This window comes from Lepidochelys olivacea, assembly GCF_965140295.1.
Source record: "Lepidochelys olivacea isolate rLepOli2 genome assembly, chromosome: 28".
Lineage (NCBI taxonomy): Eukaryota > Metazoa > Chordata > Testudines > Cheloniidae > Lepidochelys > Lepidochelys olivacea.
Genome location: NC_140438.1, coordinates 2,979,147 through 2,996,850, shown reverse-complemented (window position 1 = coordinate 2,996,850; position 17,704 = coordinate 2,979,147). Strand labels below are relative to the sequence as shown.

The 17,704-nt window shown below is 65.2% G+C and overlaps 1 protein-coding gene across 1 annotated transcript; it reads right to left on the bottom strand.

Moving 5' to 3' along the window:
• Positions 1-4,679: 4,679 nt before the first annotated feature.
• On the bottom strand, positions 4,680-17,381 carry VAMP2 (vesicle associated membrane protein 2). Its single transcript, XM_084616361.1, has 5 exons — positions 17,272-17,381; positions 11,316-11,433; positions 11,065-11,223; positions 9,896-9,947; positions 4,680-7,705 (listed from the first exon to the last, which is right to left on the bottom strand). Coding segments are annotated over exons 1-5 (348 nt in total). The 5' UTR covers positions 17,274-17,381; the 3' UTR covers positions 4,680-7,688.
• Positions 17,382-17,704: the final 323 nt, after the last annotated feature.

Below are 17,704 nucleotides of genomic sequence, written 5' to 3'. Positions count from 1 at the left end.
AAATCGGGAGGATTTGGGGGCAGAATCCAGCGTGCGAGATGTAGAAATCGGAAGGATTTGGGGGCAGAATCCAGCGTGCGAGACGTAGAAATCGGGAGGATTTGGGGGCAGAATTCAGCGCGAGAGACGTAGAAATCGGGGGGATTTGGGGGCAGAATTCAGTGCGAGAGACGTAGAAATCCGGAGGATTTGGGGGCAGAATCCAGCGCGAGAGACGTAGAAATCGGGGGGATTTGGGGGCAGAATTCAGTGCGAGAGACGTAGAAATCCGGAGGATTTGGGGGCAGAATCCAGCGCGAGAGACGTAGAAATCGGGAGGATTTGGGGGCAGAATCCAGCGTGCGAGACGTAGAAATCGGGAGGATTTGGGGGCAGAATCCAGCGTGTGAGACGTAGAAATCGGGGGGATTTGGGGGCAGAATCCAGCGTGCGAGACGTAGAAATCGGAAGGATTTGGGGGCAGAATCCAGCGTGAGAGACGTAGAAATCGGGAGGATTTGGGGGCAGAATCCAGCGTGCGAGACGTAGAAATCGGGAGGATTTGGGGGCAGAATCCAGCGTGCGAGACGTAGAAATCGGGAGGATTTGGGGGCAGAATCCAGCGTGCGAGACGTAGAAATCGGAAGGATTTGGGGGCAGAATCCAGCGTGCGAGACGTAGAAATCGGGAGGATTTGGGGGCAGAATTCAGCGCGAGAGACGTAGAAATCGGGGGGATTTGGGGGCAGAATTCAGTGCGAGAGACGTAGAAATCCGGAGGATTTGGGGGCAGAATCCAGCGCGAGAGACGTAGAAATCGGGGGGATTTGGGGGCAGAATTCAGTGCGAGAGACGTAGAAATCGGGAGGATTTGGGGGCAGAATCCAGCGTGCGAGACGTAGAAATCGGAAGGATTTGGGGGCAGAATCCAGCGTGCGAGACGTAGAAATCGGGAGGATTTGGGGGCAGAATTCAGCGCGAGAGACGTAGAAATCGGGGGGATTTGGGGGCAGAATTCAGTGCGAGAGACGTAGAAATCCGGAGGATTTGGGGGCAGAATCCAGCGCGAGAGACGTAGAAATCGGGGGGATTTGGGGGCAGAATTCAGTGCGAGAGACGTAGAAATCCGGAGGATTTGGGGGCAGAATCCAGCGTGCGAGACGTAGAAATCGGGAGGAGTTGGGGTAGAATCCAGCGTGCGAGACGTAGAAATCGGGGGGATTTGGGGGCAGAATCCAGGGCGAGAGACATAGAAATCGGGAGGATTTGGGGGCAGAATTCAGCGCGAGAGACGTAGAAATCGGGGGGATTTGGGGGCAGAATTCAGCGCGAGAGACGTAGAAATCGGGAGGATTTGGGGGCAGAATTCAGCGCGAGAGACGTAGAAATCGGGGGGATTTGGGGCAGAATCCAGTGCGAGAGACTTGGAAATCGGGAGGATTTGGGGTAGAATCCAGCGCGAGAGACTTAGAAATCGGGGGGATTTGGGGCAGGATCCAGCTCGTGTGGTTCTGAAATCGGGGGGGAACACCAAGGGGTACAATGAGCGACTGAAGCTGAAGGACAACGTTCCCACAAGAACAAGTGTCTAGAAACCGGCCCTGGACAAATTCAGGCTGGAGATTAGAAGGTTTCTCACCATCTGCAGGGTGATCTTCTGGGACCGTCTCCCACTGGGAATTGCAGGGGGGCAAACAGCTTAATTCGTTGTTAGAAGGAGCTGGGCAAATGGATGAGGGCCATTGTGTGGCAGGATTGCTTGGGAGGGTGGGGCTTGAGAGTCCTGGGGTGGAGGGAAACAGGTTCCAATTTCGCTCTTACGTTCTGTAGATCTCAGGCTTCAGGGCGCTGGCTGGTCGCCTGCAGGGGTCAGGAAGGAATCCCCCCGACACCTGCCCAGTATATTCTGTTTGTTTTTCTCTCTCTCTTCTGGAGCATCGGGGATGGCCATGCCAGAGATGGGATGCTGGGTGGGTGGGTGGCTGGGCCAGGGATCTGAGTTGGCACCAAGAGTTGTTTCTCTCCAGTGTTTGGCTGGCTGGGCCGTTTGGTATGCGGGGCTTGGTGGCCTGTGAGGTGAGGTACAGGAAGTCAGAGTCCCTCCCTTCTGGCCTTCAACGCTGTGACTTTATATAATCAGGGGGTCTTTGGTGGAGAATTGAGCATGACACACAGAAATCAGGGTGATTTCATGGAGAATTCAGTGGGGATTTGGTGCAGATATCAGCATGGGCGCTGGTAATCAGGGATTCTGTGCAGAATTCAGTGTGCAAAACAGAAATCGGGGGGATTTGGGTGCAGAATTCAGTAAGTGTGACTTAGAGAGCAGGAGAAACTGGTGCAGAATTCAGTATGTTTGAAACAGAAATCGGGTGTGTGATGCAGAATTCAGTGTCGGTGATGGGGAAATCGGGGAATTTGGATGCAGAATTCAGTAAGTGTGAAACAGAAATCGGGGAATTTGGATGCAGAATTCAGCAGGAAAGACAAGGCAAGGGGAACAGGTGCAGAATCAAGCAGGTGACAGAAATCGGGGCAAGCTGGTGCAGAATTCAGTGTGTACCACGCAAAAGTCAGGGAAATGCCGTGCAGAAATCAGGGGGCCTGGGTGCCAAATTCCGAAGGCGTGCGGTAGAAAGCGGAGGGGAGGTGGAGATTGGTTGCTGAGGCAGCGTTCAGAGCGGGCAAAGCAGAAATCGGTGGATTCTTCAAGCGCTTATCCGGGTGGAGCCCGCCCTGTGCCCATGAGATCAGGCTCTTTTGGCCAGCGGTGCCCGCTGTGCCCTTGCCCAGCTGTAGGCAAAGGGAAGAGCCGACCCAGCCAACCCCTCCGTCCCTTTTCATTGCCTGGAGCAAGGTGGCATTCAGCCCTGCCCGCCTAAGCCAGATGGGCAGGGCCCGTGGGGGGAGTTTGCCTTCTTGTCCAGCGTGGGGCACCGATGCCCAGCTGGGCTCACCTTTGCAGGGACATCAGGGCTCCCCCTGCCCTCACTCTCTTGTGATCTGTGCCAGTTTAGTTAGCCGAGGGGTGAAAGGCTTTGGGCGGGGGACGCATTGCGGGGGGGGGGGGGGGGGGCTGAGTGAAATGGATGGGTCTGTGCTAGCCAGTCGCTAGACTGCACCCCCCTCCCAGGGCCAGGGAGAGAACCCAGGAGTCCTGGCTCCCAGCCACAAGAGAGCCCGTGGCCGTGGGTGCTGCCCAGTGTCCCCCTGGGTTCCAGTTCCCAGCTCAGCACTGGAACCAGTCAAGGCTCCCTTGGTCCCAGCTGTAGCCAGGTGGGAATGGGGCTATGGCCCCGCCCCCTTTCTCTAGCAGTGGGGAAGGTCGCCCCCTGCTGGCAGGCCCTGGCACTCACCCAGCTCCACTGCATGAGTGGGAGGCTTGGTTTTTAACAAGGTCAGTTGTGGGGAAGAGGAGCCAGGACTCCTGGGTTCTCTCCCCGGCTCTGGGAGGGGAGTGGGGGCCGGAGGGTTAGAGCAGGGGGGGCTGGGAGCCAGGACTCCTGGGTTCTCTCCCCGGCTCTGGGAGGGGAGTGGGGGCCGGAGGGTTAGAGCAGGGGGGGCTGGGAGCCAGGACTCCTGGGTTCTGTTATGAACTGGGCCAAACCTTGTTATGGGTTGAGTTAAAACCTCACTGAGATTGATAGGCATGAGGCCCCTGAAGCCAAACGCATTCCCGTGGGAGGGGGGGTTACGGGAAGGGCACCCCCCCCCCCCAGCATCTGAGCGGGAGAAGAGGCTTGGGGCCGATTTTGGAAGAGCAGCACGCTGGAAGTGGAGGGCAGGTCCGAGAACGGCCGACGCCAGCCGGCCCTACGTCCAACCGGAATAGTCCCGGGACGCTGAGATTTCACTAGCCGCTTGGGTCAAAGCGGGACCAGGCCCCAATCCTGGCCCGGGGAGTGGGGGGCTAGTGATTGCGGGGAGGGAGGCGGCTGGACCTGGGTGTTCGGACTCCAGGGTTCTCCCCCTGGTTCTCAGAGGGTAGTGGGATTCGTGGCAGGAGGGGGTGCGGTGAATCTCAGACACTAACCCCCTTATTTCCAGAAATGGAAATAAGGGGGTTGTGTGGACAGAAGAGATGCAGCCACCTCTGGGGCGGGGCGGGGCGGCTGGTTATCCAGGGACCCCTCGCCCAGTGCTGATGTAACCACATATGTGGCAGGGCGGCTGGTTAGCCAGGGATCCCTCGCCCTGCACCAAGATGCAGCCACCTCTGGGGCGGGGCAGCTGGTTACCCAGGGACCCGTCTCCCAGCGCAGAGATGCAGCTACCTCCGGGGCGTGGCAGCTGGTTAGACAGGGACCAAGCACCAAGATGCAGCCACCTCTGGGGCAGGGCAGCCGGTTACCCAGGGACCCCTCGCCCGGCGCTGAGATGCACCCACCTCTGGGGCAGGGCAGCCGGTTACGCAGGGACCCCTCGCCCGGTGCTGAGATGCACCCACCTCTGGGGCAGGGCAGCTGGTTACCCAGGGACCCCTCGCCCGGCGCTGAGATGCACCCACCTCTGGGGCAGGGCAGCCGGTTACCCAGGGACCCGTCGCCCGGCGCTGAGATGCACCCACCTCTGGGGCAGGGCAGCCGGTTACCCAGGGACCCCTCGCCCGGCGCTGAGTTGTGGTCACCTCTGGGGCGACTGATTATCCAGGGCTCCCTCCCCAGGACGGATGGCAGCACAGACAGACGGACGGACAGCAGCTTGGGCTTTCTCCACAGGACATTTATTGTACATTTTCACAGCATAAAGTCACTCCCCGTTCCCTCCAGGGGGTGCCTCGCCCCCCGCCTGCTGCTGGGGAGTGCGTGGGGGGCAAGGCCGAACCCCCCCTCCCTCTAGCTAGGTCTAGGGGAATCCAGCCAGCTCTGCCCCCCCTCCACCCTCATCCCAGGTGTCTTTAGAATTAGGGGGCACTGGTCCCACCGTGGGGCACGGAGGACCCTGTGCCCCCAAAGCCGAGGGGCAGCAGTGACACCTGCCCCCCGGCCCAAGGAAAACACAGCCTGGGATTTGCCCCCCCCACTCTCTGTTCCCCAGCAGTTCACAATCCACGCAGCCTGGTTGAAGGGACCCCCAGGGCACCCCGCTGCCAAGCCAGCCTCACAGGGGGCAGAGCCAGCCAGGTCCTTAGCGCCCACGTTCCCTCCAGATGGGGAGCAGAGGACCGCCAGGCTGCGCCCTCCAAAGCGGGCCTTGTAGGGGACCCCGCGCCAATGTCCCTCCAAGCTGGCGGGGGGGGGGGGGGCCCAATCCGCCCCCCCCCAGCGAGCACTCGGCACGGAGAGACGTCATATCTCCTCAGTGGGTGTGTGTGGGGGGGGGGATCGTTCTGTAGGGGCTGGCGGGGGGAGGGGTCGTGCTATGGGGCTGTCTCGGAGCTGGGAGAGGTTTAGCGCTATGGGGCTAGCAGGGAAGGTTTAATGCTACAGATGACTGCCTCAAAGGGCTGGGGGAGAGGGACTGGGCAAGGTGGGGGTCACTCATCACAGGACACAGGGATACGTTGCAGAGCTGCTCAGGGATCGCCCCCTGCTGGCCACCAGGGAACCCCCCCCATTAGCGGGTGGGGGAGGGGAATGCCCCATCTGTGCCCACACTCTGGGGGAGGTGGGGTGGGGGGAAGGAGTCGCTGGCTCTGGGCTGTGACTGCTTCTCCCCCTCCCCGTGACAAGATTTATCCAGCCCCCCCCGCTACGGGATCACCGAGCCCCCCTGCCCCAGCCAGGCCTGGGCCCTGCTGCTGGGTGGGGGGGCTCTCTGGGGTCAGACAGACAGTTAATGGGGAGCCAGCCTGCCCCCTCTCTCCACCCCCGGAGGAGAGAAGCTGGAACCGCTGGGCCATGGGGGAGGGGTGGATTTAGGGGCTCCCCCCCTTTCCCCATGCAACCCCCACCCTAAGACTCTTAAAGGGCTTGGAGCTGGGGGTGTGACAACACTGCCCCCTCCCACACATGAGGTGTGGGGTAGGAAGAGCAACCCCCAGCCCCCCCCAAAGCCAGACTGCACTGTACAGATCCAGGAATGTTACAAAACCTCACAGGGTCAGGGAAGGGGGTGGATCGGGATGTGGGGGGGAGAAGAGGAAGGTAAAGACACTTATGACACCCCCCTTTGCATGGTGTGAGATGCAGCCATCTCTGGGGCGGGGCGGCTGGTTATCCAGGGACCCCTCATCCAGCACGGAGATGCGGCCAGCTCTGGGGCAGGGTGATGGTTATCCAGGGACCCCTCATCCGGCACGGAGATGCGGCCATCTCTGGGGCGGGGCGCCTGGTTATCCAGGGACCCCTCATCCGGCACGGAGATGCGGCCAGCTCTGGGGCAGGGTGATGGTTATCCAGGGGCCCCTCATCCGGCACTGAGATGCGGCCAGCTCTGGGGCAGGGTGATGGTTATCCAGGGACCCCTCATCCGGCACGGAGATGTGGCCAGCTCTGGGGCAGGGTGACGGTTATACAGGGACTCCTCATCCGGCACAGAGATGCGGCCAGCTCTGGGGCAGGGTGATGGTTATCCAGGGACCCCTCATCCGGCACTGAGATGCGGCCAGCTCTGGGGCAGGGTGATGGTTATACAGGGACCCCTCATCTGGCACTGAGATGCGGCCAGCTCTGGGGCGGGGTAACGGTTATACAGGGACCCCTCATCTGGCACTGAGATGCAACCAGCTCTGGGGCGGGGTAACGGTTATACAGGGACCCCTCATCCGGCACTGAGATGCGGCCAGCTCTGGGGCGGGGCGGCTGGTTATCCCGGGACCCCTCGCCCGGCACTGAGATGTGGCCAGCTCTGGGATGGGGCAGCTGTTTATACAGGGACCCCTCCCCGGAGCGCTGAGATGCGGCCAGCTCTGGGGCGGGGTAACGGTTATACAGGGACCCCTCATCCGGCACTGAGATGAGGCCAGCTCTGGGGCGGGGCGGCTGGTTATCCCGGGACCCCTCGCCCGGCACTGAGATGCGGCCAGCTCTGGGATGGGGCAGCTGTTTATACAGGGACCCCTCCCCGGAGCGCTGAGATGCGGCCAGCTCTGGGGCGGGGTAACGGTTATACAGGGACCCCTCATCCGGCACTGAGATGCGGCCAGCTCTGGGGCAGGGCGGCTGGTTATCCCGGGACCCCTCGCCCGGCACTGAGATGCGGCCAGCTCTGGGATGGGGCAGCTGTTTATACAGGGACCCCTCCCCGGAGCGCTGAGATGCGGCCAGCTCTGGAGTGGGGCAGCTCTTTATACAGGGGCCGAGACACAGCCAAGCCGGGGGACCCGGCTCTCGCGTTGCTCGGCATCGCTCTGAAAGGGAAGGGGGGGGGCGCTTGAGTTTCTCAGGCTTCTGGGTTCCCCCTATTTTACTTTTTTTGGGGGGGGTGGGGGGGGATTGGTCCTTAAAATATTTCAATTAAATCAGTAGACACTGAAAACACTGGTGGGGAGCAGGTATTGGGGGTGGGGTCCATGACAGCTGTAAATCTAGTAATAAATCTACAAACAGACAAAATATAGAATATGTATAAATAAGTTAGCCTATATACAGGACGGCCATACGCACCGCAACACAGACACACATGCCACGGGGGGGCCCGGGGGAGAAGGGGGGGGAGGCTGGAAGATATGGCTGACATCATGGGAGGGGGGGGTCGCAGCCCCTCGCGCCTCTCCCGGCCGCAGCTCCTTTTGGGGAAGGGAGGGGGGCTTTGGCTTCCGAGGGTCCATTAAGTGCTGAAGTAAACTGGAAAGGAAAGAGAGACGGGAGCAGACGGGAGTTAGTTTAAGATGCAGCCGCCTCTGGGGCGGGGCGGCGGGTGACCCAGGGACCCCTCGCCCGGTGCTGAGATGTGGCCACCTCTGGGGCGGGGTGGCTGGTTACCCAGGGACCCCTTGGCTGATGCCGAAATGCGGCCACCTCTGGGGCGGGGCGGCTGGTGACCCAGGGACCCCTCGCCTGGCGCTGAGATGCGGCCACCTCTGGGGCGGGGCGGCGGGTGACCCAGGGACCCCTCGCCCGGCGCTGAGATGCGGCCACCTCTGGGGCGGGGTGGCTGGTGACCCAGGGACCCCTCGCCCGGTGCTGAGATGCGGCCACCTCTGGGGCGGGGTGGCTGGTGACCCAGGGACCCCTTGGCTGATGCCGAAATGCGGCCACCTCTGGGGCGGGGCGGCTGGTGACCCAGGGACCCCTCGCCCGGCGCTGAGATGCGGCCACCTCTGGGGCGGGGCGGCGGGTGACCCAGGGACCCCTCGCCCGGCGCTGAGATGCGGCCACCTCTGGGGCGGGGTGGCTGGTGACCCAGGGACCCCTCGCCTGGCGCTGAGATGCGGCCACCTCTGGGGCGGGGCGGCGGGTGACCCAGGGACCCCTCGCCCGGTGCTGAGATGCGGCCACCTCTGGGGCGGGGCGGCTGGTTACCCAGGGACCCCTTGGCTGATGCCGAAATGCGGCCACCTCTGGGGCGGGGCGGCTGGTGACCCAGGGACCCCTCACCCGGCGCTGAGATGCGGCCACCTCTGGGGCGGGGCGGCTGGTGACCCAGGGACCCCTCGCCCGGCGCCGAGATGCAGCCACCTCTGGGGCAGGGCGGCAGGTGACCCAGGGCCCCCTCGCCCGGCGCCGAGATGCGGCCACCTCTGGGGCGGGGCGGCGGGTGACCCAGGGACCCCTCGCCCGGCGCTGAGATGCGGCCACCTCTGGGGCGGGGCGGCTGGTGACCCAGGGACTCCTCGCCCGGTGCTGAAATGCGGCCACCTCTGGGGTGGGGCAGCTGGTTACCCAGGGACCCCTCGCCCGGCACTGAGATGCGGCCACCTCTGGGGCGGGGCGGCTGGTGACCCAGGGACTCCTCGCCCGGTGCTGAAATGCGGCCACCTCTGGGGTGGGGCAGCTGGTTACCCAGGGACCCCTTGCCCAGCGCTGAGATGCAGCCAGTTCTGGGGACCCAGGACAGCCTAAGAGCCCTACAGGAAGCAGCACAGTTTAGGACAGGAACTGAGGCTTTCTTCACAGCAAAGAGGAAGTCTCCCGGTTTATCTCAAGTGAGTGTTAACCCTGGAACCTAATGGTGGCGGTGGATGTTGCCATGTCTATGGATGGGAGAGGGAGCTAGTGGCATTTGGAGATGGGACATTTCTCTTGCTTCATTCAAATGGGTGCCCCAAAAATACAGAAGGGGCTCGGGGGGAAGAATAGCGTGTGGGGGGGACCCAGCAGACTGCAGCAGCTGGAGAAGGGGAAGTCCAGGGAGCGAGGGAAGGAAATTTCAGGCCATCCGGGTCTAACTTGGCTCCTTTGTGCTAAGGCTACTTGCCACCATGTGGACGGGGCGACAGAAAGCCACGCCCCTTCCCAATAACCCTTCTCCTGTTTCACCCCACAGCGTCCAGCTGCAGTTGTGGGCGGGGCCTCACAAGCCACACCCCTTCCCAATAACCCTGTGCCTGTTTCATTGCAGTAGGATGGGTGGCTGGGGGCAGGGCCAAAGAAAGCCACACCCCCTCGAAGATCTTATTTCTGCACTATTGGCTGGACCCTGTAGGTGCAGCAGTGGGCGGGGCCTGTGGGGTGAAAAAAAAGCTCCACCCCTTTTATTTCTGTACTAAGGGGAGCCTGGTGGGTCTCTGGGTAGGTGGGGCTAAGGGAAGCCACACCCCTTCCCATCATCCTTCACAGCAGTTTCCTCTCAGTATTGCAGGTGTGATGGTGGGCGGGTCCAAGGAAAGCCACGCCCCTTCCAGCGACCCTTCCCTGCCATCTTGAGGGGTGGCTGTGGGCGGGGCCAGTCTGTGGGTGGGGCCAAAGGCAGCCCCACCTCCTTGCTGCCACACCCCCATGAAAGGTGCCTAGCTGTCTCTCCCATATCCCAAGGGGGTGGGGGTCACATGCTGCCCCGACACGCCCCCGCCCCCCCCACCAGCCCCCACTCACCAATGATAATGATCAGGATGATGGCGCATATCACCCCCAGGATAATCATCATCTGTGGGGAGAGAGGCCGTGAGCGTCAGGGGAAGGTGGGGGGCAGGGGCTTGGGGCCAGGAGGGGAGCCATGGGGGAGGGTAGGGGGTCAGAGGGAGCCAGGAAGGGCAGCTATGGGGCAGAGAGTGGCAGGGATGAGGGTGTCAGGGGGCTGCGGGGGAGACGGGAGATCAGCGGGGCCACGGGGAGGGGTCGGGGCAGCGGGGGGAGATGGGGGGCTGCGTCAGGAGCTACAGGGGGAGATGGGGGGTCAGGGGCAGTGGGGGGAGATGGGGGGCTGCAGGGAGGATGGGGGGGCTGCGGGGGGAACGGCGGGCCACAGGGGGAATGGGGGGCTGTGCGGGGAGGGCGGCCACAGGGGGCTGTGGGGGGGAACGGGAGGCTGCGGGGAGGGGGGGCTGTGAGGGGGTGTCGGGAGACGGGGGATGTGGGGGGAGGGAACGGGATCCGCGGGGGGAAATGGGGGTCCACGGGGGAGACAGGGGTTGTGGGGGGGGGGAAACGGGGTCCGCGGGGGGGAACGGGAGGCTGTGGGGGGGGTTGTCGGGAGACAGGGGGTTGTGGGGGGAAATGGGAGGCCGCAGGGAGGGGGGCTGTGAGGGGGTGTCGGGAGACGAGGGAAACAGGGGGCCGCAGGGGGAACGGGGGGGAGACGGGGGGCCGCGGGGGGGAGACGGGGGGCCGCGGGGGGAACGGGGGGGCCGCAGGGGGAACGGGGGGGAGACGGGGGGCCGCGGGGGGGAGACGGGGGGCCGCGGGGGGGAGACGGGGGGCCGCGGGGGGAACGGGGGGGCCGCAGGGGGAACGGGGGGGAGACGGGGGGCCGCGGGGGGAACGGGGGGGCCGCAGGGGGAACGGGGGGGAGACGGGGGGCCGCGGGGGGGAGACGGGGGGCCGCGGGGGGGAGACGGGGGGGAGACGGGGGGCCGCGGGGGGGAGACGGGGGGCCGCGGGGGGGAGACGGGGGGCCGCGGGGGGGCCGCAGGGGGAACGGGGGGGAGACGGGGGGCCGCGGGGGGGAGACGGGGGGCCGCGGGGGGAACGGGGGGAGACGGGGGGCCGCGGGGGGGAGACGGGGGGCCGCGGGGGGGAGACGGGGGGCCGCGGGGGGGCCGCACCTTGAGGTTCTTCCACCAGTACTTGCGCTTCAGCTTGGCGGCGCTGGTCTCGAACTGGGAGGCGCCGGCCTGCAGGGCGTCGGCCCGGTCGTCCAGCTCCGACAGCTTCTGGTCCCGCTCCAGCACCTTGTCCACGTTCACCCGCATGATGTCAACCACCTGGGGGGCAGGGGGGGGAGTCAGACACGGGGGGCCCCGCCCACGGAAGGGACCCAGGCGTCCGGAGGCCGCCCGCCACCCCCCACGCTCACCTCGTCCACCTGGGCTTGGGTCTGCTGCAGCCTCCGGTTGCTGGTGAGGTTGGGGGGCGGTGGGGGGGGGCCACCCCCTTCTCCTCCGGCGGCAGGGGGGGCGGCGGCGGGGGCCGACCTGGGGGGGGGGCAGAGGGCAAAGGTCACGGTGACCCCGCGAGGGGGAAACAGCCCCGAACACGGCCAGCCACAGCGGGCGCTGCCCCCGGTCCCGCCCCATAGCACCCCGTTGCCCTTCAATCCTGCCCCATAGCTCCCCTCTGCGCTGCCAGCAACCCTCAATCCCGCCCCATAGCCCCTCATTCCAGCCCCATAGCACCCCGTTGCCCTTCAATCCTGCCCCATAGCCCCCCTCCGCGCTGCCAGCAACCCTCAATCCCGCCCCATAGCCGCTCAATCCTGCCCCATAGCCCCCTCTGCGCTGCCAGCGCCCCTCAATCCCACCCCATAGCCCCTCATTCCAGCCCCATAGCACCCCGTTGCCCTTCAATCCTGCCCCATAGCCCCCCTCCGTGCTGCCAGCAACCCTCAATCCCGCCCCATAGCTGCTCAATCCTGCCCCATAGCCCCCCTCTGCACTGCCAGCAACCCTCAATCCCACCCCATAGCCGCTCAATCCTGCCCCATAGCCCCCCTCTGCACTGCCGGCAACCCTCAATCCCACCCCATAGCCGCTCAATCCTGCCCCATAGCCCCCCTCTGCGCTGCCAGCAACCCTCAATCCTGCCCCATAGTCCCCCTCTGCACTGCCAGCAACCCTCAATCCCACCCCATAGCCGCTCAATCCTGCCCCATAGCCCCCCTCTGCGCTGCCAGCACCCCTCGATCCCACCCCATAGCCCCTCATTCCAGCCCCATAGCACCCCGTTGCCCTTCAATCCTGCCCCATAGCCCCCCTCTGCGCTGCCAGCAACCCTCAATCCCGCCCCATAGCCGCTCAATCCTGCCCCATAGCCCCCTCTGCGCTGCCAGCGCCCCTCAATCCCACCCCATAGCCCCTCATTCCAGCCCCATAGCACCCCGTTGCCCTTCAATCCCGCCCCATAGCCCCTCCCTCCTGCCCCATAGTGCCCCACTGCCCCTCAATCCCACCCCATAGATGCCCCCCACTCCTGAACTGCCAGTACCCCAAAATCTTGCCCCGTAGCCAGCCTCTCCCCGCAGCCCCCCCAGCTCCTTGGGTGCCCCTCTATCCTGGTTCTTTGGGCAGGGGGGCTGTGGGGCATTGCTGGGGCAGCACCGGGGAATGAACCCCTAGAACTGATCCCCACCTGCAGGGGTAGGCTGCGATCAGCTGGGAAACGACCAAGTGCCGTGCCGGGGAGAGAGCAAATGGGGACTGCACTGGGGAGGGCTCTGGGAGGGGAGTGGGATCCAGTGGTGAGAGCAGGTGGGCTGGGAGCCAGGACTCCTGGGTTCTCTCCCCAGCTCTGGGAAGGGAGTGGGGGCTGGTGGGTTCGAGCAGGGGGGGCTGGGAGCCAGGACTCCTGGGTTCTCTCCCCAGCTCTGGGAAGGGAGTGGGGGCTGGTGGGTTCGAGCAGGGGGGGCTGGGAGCCAGGACTCCTGGGTTCTCTCCCCAGCTCTGGGAGCGGAGTGGGGGCTGGTGGGTTAGAGCAGGGGGGGCTGGGAGCCAGGACTCCTGGGTTCTCTCCCCAGCTCTGGGAGGGGAGTGGGGGCTGGTGGGTTCGAGCAGGGGGGGCTGGGAGCCAGGACTCCTGGGTTCTCTCCCCAGCTCTGGGAGGGGAGTGGGATCCAGTGGTTAGAGCAGGTGGGCTGGGAGCCAGGACTCCTGGGTTCTCTCCCCAGCTCTGGGAGGGGAGTGGGGGCTGGTGGGTTCGAGCAGGGGGGGCTGGGAGCCAGGACTCCTGGGTTCTCTCCCCAGCTCTGGGAGGGAAGTGGGAGCTGGTGGGTTAGAGCAGTGGGGGCTGGGAGCCAGGACTCCTGGGTTCTCGGGAGGGGAGTGGGGGTGAGTGGTCAGAGCAAGGAGGAGGGGACTGGGAGCCAAGATTCAACTTCCAGAAGGGACAGGACCACCAGACCATCCGCAGAGAACTCCCCCCGCCCCAGGGCCGTGTTTCCGGGGAGCCGGGATGGGATTTGCCCCGGCTGCGGCATGGGTTAGCCCGTGACCGGCCCCTGCTTCCAGTGCGGGCGGCAGGGCCGGGGGGCAGCTTTTCAAAAGGACGCCGGAGCGCGGGGCAGAGACGAGCCCCAGAACCGAGCCAAGGGCCGGAGCAAGCGGGGATGCGGCTCCATCTGGGGAGCGGCCCGGGGAGAAAACCCCGGGGGCGCCGGACAGGATCGGGTCCCGGTGTTTAACTGGGGGGAAAGGGACCCTTGCAACAAGCTGCCCGGGGTTGGGGGAGTGGGGGGCACGGTCCAGCGTTGGGGGCTCGGATCCGGCCGGGTGGGTGCTTTAGCCAAACCCAAGTTACTGGCCTCCAGCCAGGGGGAGATTCTCTGGCCTGGGTGATCCAGGAGGTCGGCTCCCAGCTCCCCCTGCTCGGCTCCAACCTCTAGCCCCCACTCCCCTCCCAGAGCCAGGGAGAGAACCCAGGAGTCCTGGCTCCCAGCCCCCCTGCTCTAACCTCTAGCCCCCACTCCCCTCCGGAGCCAGGGAGAGAACCCAGGAGTCCTGGCTCCCAGCCCCTCTGCTCTAACCACAAGCCCCCACTCCCCTCCCAGAGCCAGGGAGAGAACCCAGGAGTCCTGGCTCCCAGCCCCCCTGCTCTAACCTCTAGCCCCCACTCCCCTCCCGGAGCCAGGGAGAGAACCCAGGAGTCCTGGCTCCCAGCCCCTCTGCTCTAACCTCTAGCCCCCACTCCCCTCCTGGAGCCGGGGAGAGAACCCAGGAGTCCTGGCTCCCAGCCCCTCTGCTCTAACCACCAGCCTCCACTCCCCTCCCAGAGCCAGGGAGAGAACCCAGGAGTCCTGGCTCCCAGCCCCCCTGCTCTAACCCACCAGCCCCCACTCCCCTCCCAGAGCCAGGGAGAGGACCCAGGAGTCCTGGTGCCCAGCCCCCGCACTCCATAGCATGTGCGGAAGGGAAATTCTCTCTGGTTTATACTGTACTAAGGTTTTTTCGTTGTGTTAAACGCCCCAGCTCCAGACACCGTCCTACAGAGATGCGTGTGCAGGACCCCCCCGCCCCGGGGCCCTAGAGCGTCCCTGGGGGGCGTGTGCAGACCCCCCTCCCGGGGCCCTAGAGCTTCCGTGGGCAGAGAATCCCCGGCTGTAGGGGGCTGAGGTCACCGGGAGAGGGGTAGGCAGCTGCCCCTCCTAGAGAAGGGGTTTGGGGGCAGTGAGATCGGCCATTCCCCTTCCCCTTCCCCAACACGCACACAGCTCCTGGGGGGCCCCAAAACAGGCACGGCCGCCCCCCGCCCCGCCATCACACAGCCAAAGACCCACAGCAGCCCTGCTGCTCGTCCACTGCAGGCCAGGGAGGGACCCCGGAGCCAGGACGCCTGGGTTCTCTCCTGGCTTGTGGGGGAAGAAGGGGCTGGTGGGTTTGGGGCTGGGAGCCAGGACTCCTGGGTTCTAACCCCAGCTCTGGGAGGGGAGGGGGGTCTGAGTTGGGGAGGGGTAGGACCACAGTCTTGCCCTGCCCCAATGCCCTATGCCCCTCCAACATACCCAGGGCCCTGCCAGCCCCACATCCCAACCCCCACGCCCCACTACTGCCCTGTCCTCCATCCACTCCCCAACCAGCCCTCCAGCCCCACATTCCCCCCCACACACTGCTGCCCTGTCCTCCATTGCTCCCACCCCCCAGCCCCACATCCTACCCCCCCAAACCCTACCACCTGCCCTGTCCTCCCTCCATCCCCCAACCCGCCCCCCGGCCTACCCCACCACACCCCACTGCTGTCCTATCCTCCATCCATCCCCCAACCCGCCCTCCAGCCCCACATCCCACCCCCTCACACCCCACTGCTGCTGTCTTCCATCCACCCCCAACCCGCCCAATAGCCTCACATCCCCCCCCACACTGCTGCCTTGTCCTCCATCCCTCCCACCCCCCAGCCCCACATCCCACCCCGCCCAAACCCCACCACCTGCCCTGTCCTCCCCCCATCCCCCAACCCGCCCCCATCCTACCCCATCACACACCCCACTGCTGCCCTGTCCTCCCTCCATCCCCCAGCCCGTCCCACATCCTACCCCCCCAACCCGGCTCACTCCATTCTCCGTCTGTTTCTTCGTGACCTTCCCGTCTCCTCTAAAAATAAAGAACGACGCCCCCCCCCCCGAAACGATCCCGGCCGGTGGGGGGCTGGGCTACAACTGGCCACAAGGCCTCCGCATCGGAGGCTGGGGGGCGCTGGAGAACTGCCGCCCCCCCCCCCCAGGAAAGCAAAACATGTGTGGGGGTGGGGTACGGGGGGAGAGCCGGGCTGCCAATGGGCAGCCATGTTCAGCGTCATCCTGCCACCGGAGCTAAAAATACCCGGCAGGAGAAATGGGGGACGCAGCCCCCCCACCCCAGATCCCCATATTGGGCAGGGCTCCGATGCCCCCTGTCTATGGGGGAGCACTGGGGGGTACCCCTGCATGACATGGTGGGGGGGGGGGGATTTCAGCTGCCCAGGTCTGCTGGGGCAGGGGGGAAGAGATGGGATGATGCTCCTGCCGCCCATCCCTGGCTCCCGCCCCCCATTCCCCTCTCCCTCTGCCCCCCATCCCCAGCTCCTGCCCCCCATCCTCCTCTCCCTCTGTTCCCCATCCTAGGGTTCTGCCCCCCATTTCCCTCTGCTCCCCATCCAAGGCTACCCTCCCATGCCAGGCTCCCGCCCCCCTCCCTCAGTCCCCCCACAAGACTCCCGCCCCCCCCCCCCGACAAGCCCCTGCCCCCAAATCTCCCTCTTCCTCCCCATCCCAGGTTCCCCCCATAGCCCTATGTCCCTCTCCCTCATTCTTCTCTCTCCAGCCTCTTGGCCCCCACCACGGAGGAGCAATGCAGCCCTCCCCCTGCCCCTTTGCAGGGGTCCCCCAACCCAGCCCCCTGGCACCCACTTTCCTTCGTGCATGGCAGGGAACACAGCCAGGGGCACGCCGGTCCTTTCTGTGCAACCGGGCTTTGCTGGCGCGGGTGCCAACGGGTGTGATCGGACCCCCCCCGGGTGGGGCAGGAAGATTGCGGCTAGCTGATGCATTGGGGCGGGGGGGGGTTAATGCAAGCAGAGGTGCATTGCAAGATATCGATCCCCTTGCTATCGATCCCCTAGTCCCGTCCCTGCCCTTGCCGGCTGCACCCAGCCCCGGGGGCCCCTGGCTTTTGGGAATAAGCCCCCCAAATGGGGAAAAGGGCAAGGAAATCACCCGGGGCGATGCAGCCCGGGCATCATCCCGCACCAGAGCCTATTCTTCTCCTTGCCCTGAGGATGCCTCTACCCTGCCTCACGGAGCCATCCATTGGGAGCGTGGATGAGCCCCCTTCCCTTGACAGGGGAACCCCGGACCTTGCGTGCACCCCGCTTTATGCAGCCTAGGGAGCATTGCACGCTATTTATCTCCTTGCATTGAGCACACCCCAACCTTGGCTTTACCGAGCTCATCCATTGGGAGGGTGCACAAGCTGCCATCCCCTGCGGGGACGGGGGGGAACCCCGGATCTTGCATGCACCCCGCTTTACGCAGCCTGGCGAGCATTGCACGCTATTTACCGCCTTGCACCCATCCATTGGGAGGGTGGATGAGCCCCCTTTCCCTGCGGGGGCGGCGGAAGGGCCCGGATCTCGCATCCCCCCGGCTTTATGCAGCCCGCGGAGCACTGCACGCCCTTTACCGCCTTGCATTGAGCAGCCCCCTGCCCCCCGTTTTGCTGAGCCCTGGGGTCGGCGGAGCGCCCAGCCCCTGCGGGGGCGCGGGGAGCCCGGCTCTGGCATGCACCCGAGGCGATGCAGCCCGGGGACCATTGCACGCTGCTCCCCTTCTTGCATCGGGGGCTACTCACATGTCGGGGGCGGCGGCGGCGCGGGCCGGGGTCTGCGGCGGGGCGGGCGCTCGGCGAGTGGCGCGGGTCCCTGAGCCGAGCGGGGAAGATGGCGGCCGGGCTGGCGCATCCGGGCACCTGGGCGGGTGAGGGGCGGGGGGCCAGGAGGGGGAGCGGCTGGACCCGAAGCCCCTGCAATCAGCGGGGGGGGCGGGGCCGTGCGAGGGGGCGGGGCCACATGGGAGGGGGCGGGGCAATCCAGGGGCCGATGAAGGGGGAGGGGCAGCAAAGGGGGCAGATAACGCTGGGGGCAGACAAAGAGTGAGAAAGGGTCATGGGGCAACAAGGGGGGGGAGACCAGGGAGATGGGGGCAAATAAAGGGAGGGGGCAACAGGGGACCAAGAAAGGGCCTTGTCCGTCCTATTCTACCCCTCCTCCCCCCCAGGACAGGTG

Bases quoted from the DNA above. Each gene is read 5' to 3' on its own strand.
- VAMP2 (XM_084616361.1), bottom strand. The intron at 11,224-11,315 runs GTGAGCGTGGGG...CCTGCCCCCCAG, and splicing joins CCCAAGCCCAGGTGGACGAG to GTGGTTGACATCATGCGGGT. The intron at 9,948-11,064 runs GTGCGGCCCCCC...CTCTCCCCACAG, and splicing joins ACTGGTGGAAGAACCTCAAG to ATGATGATTATCCTGGGGGT.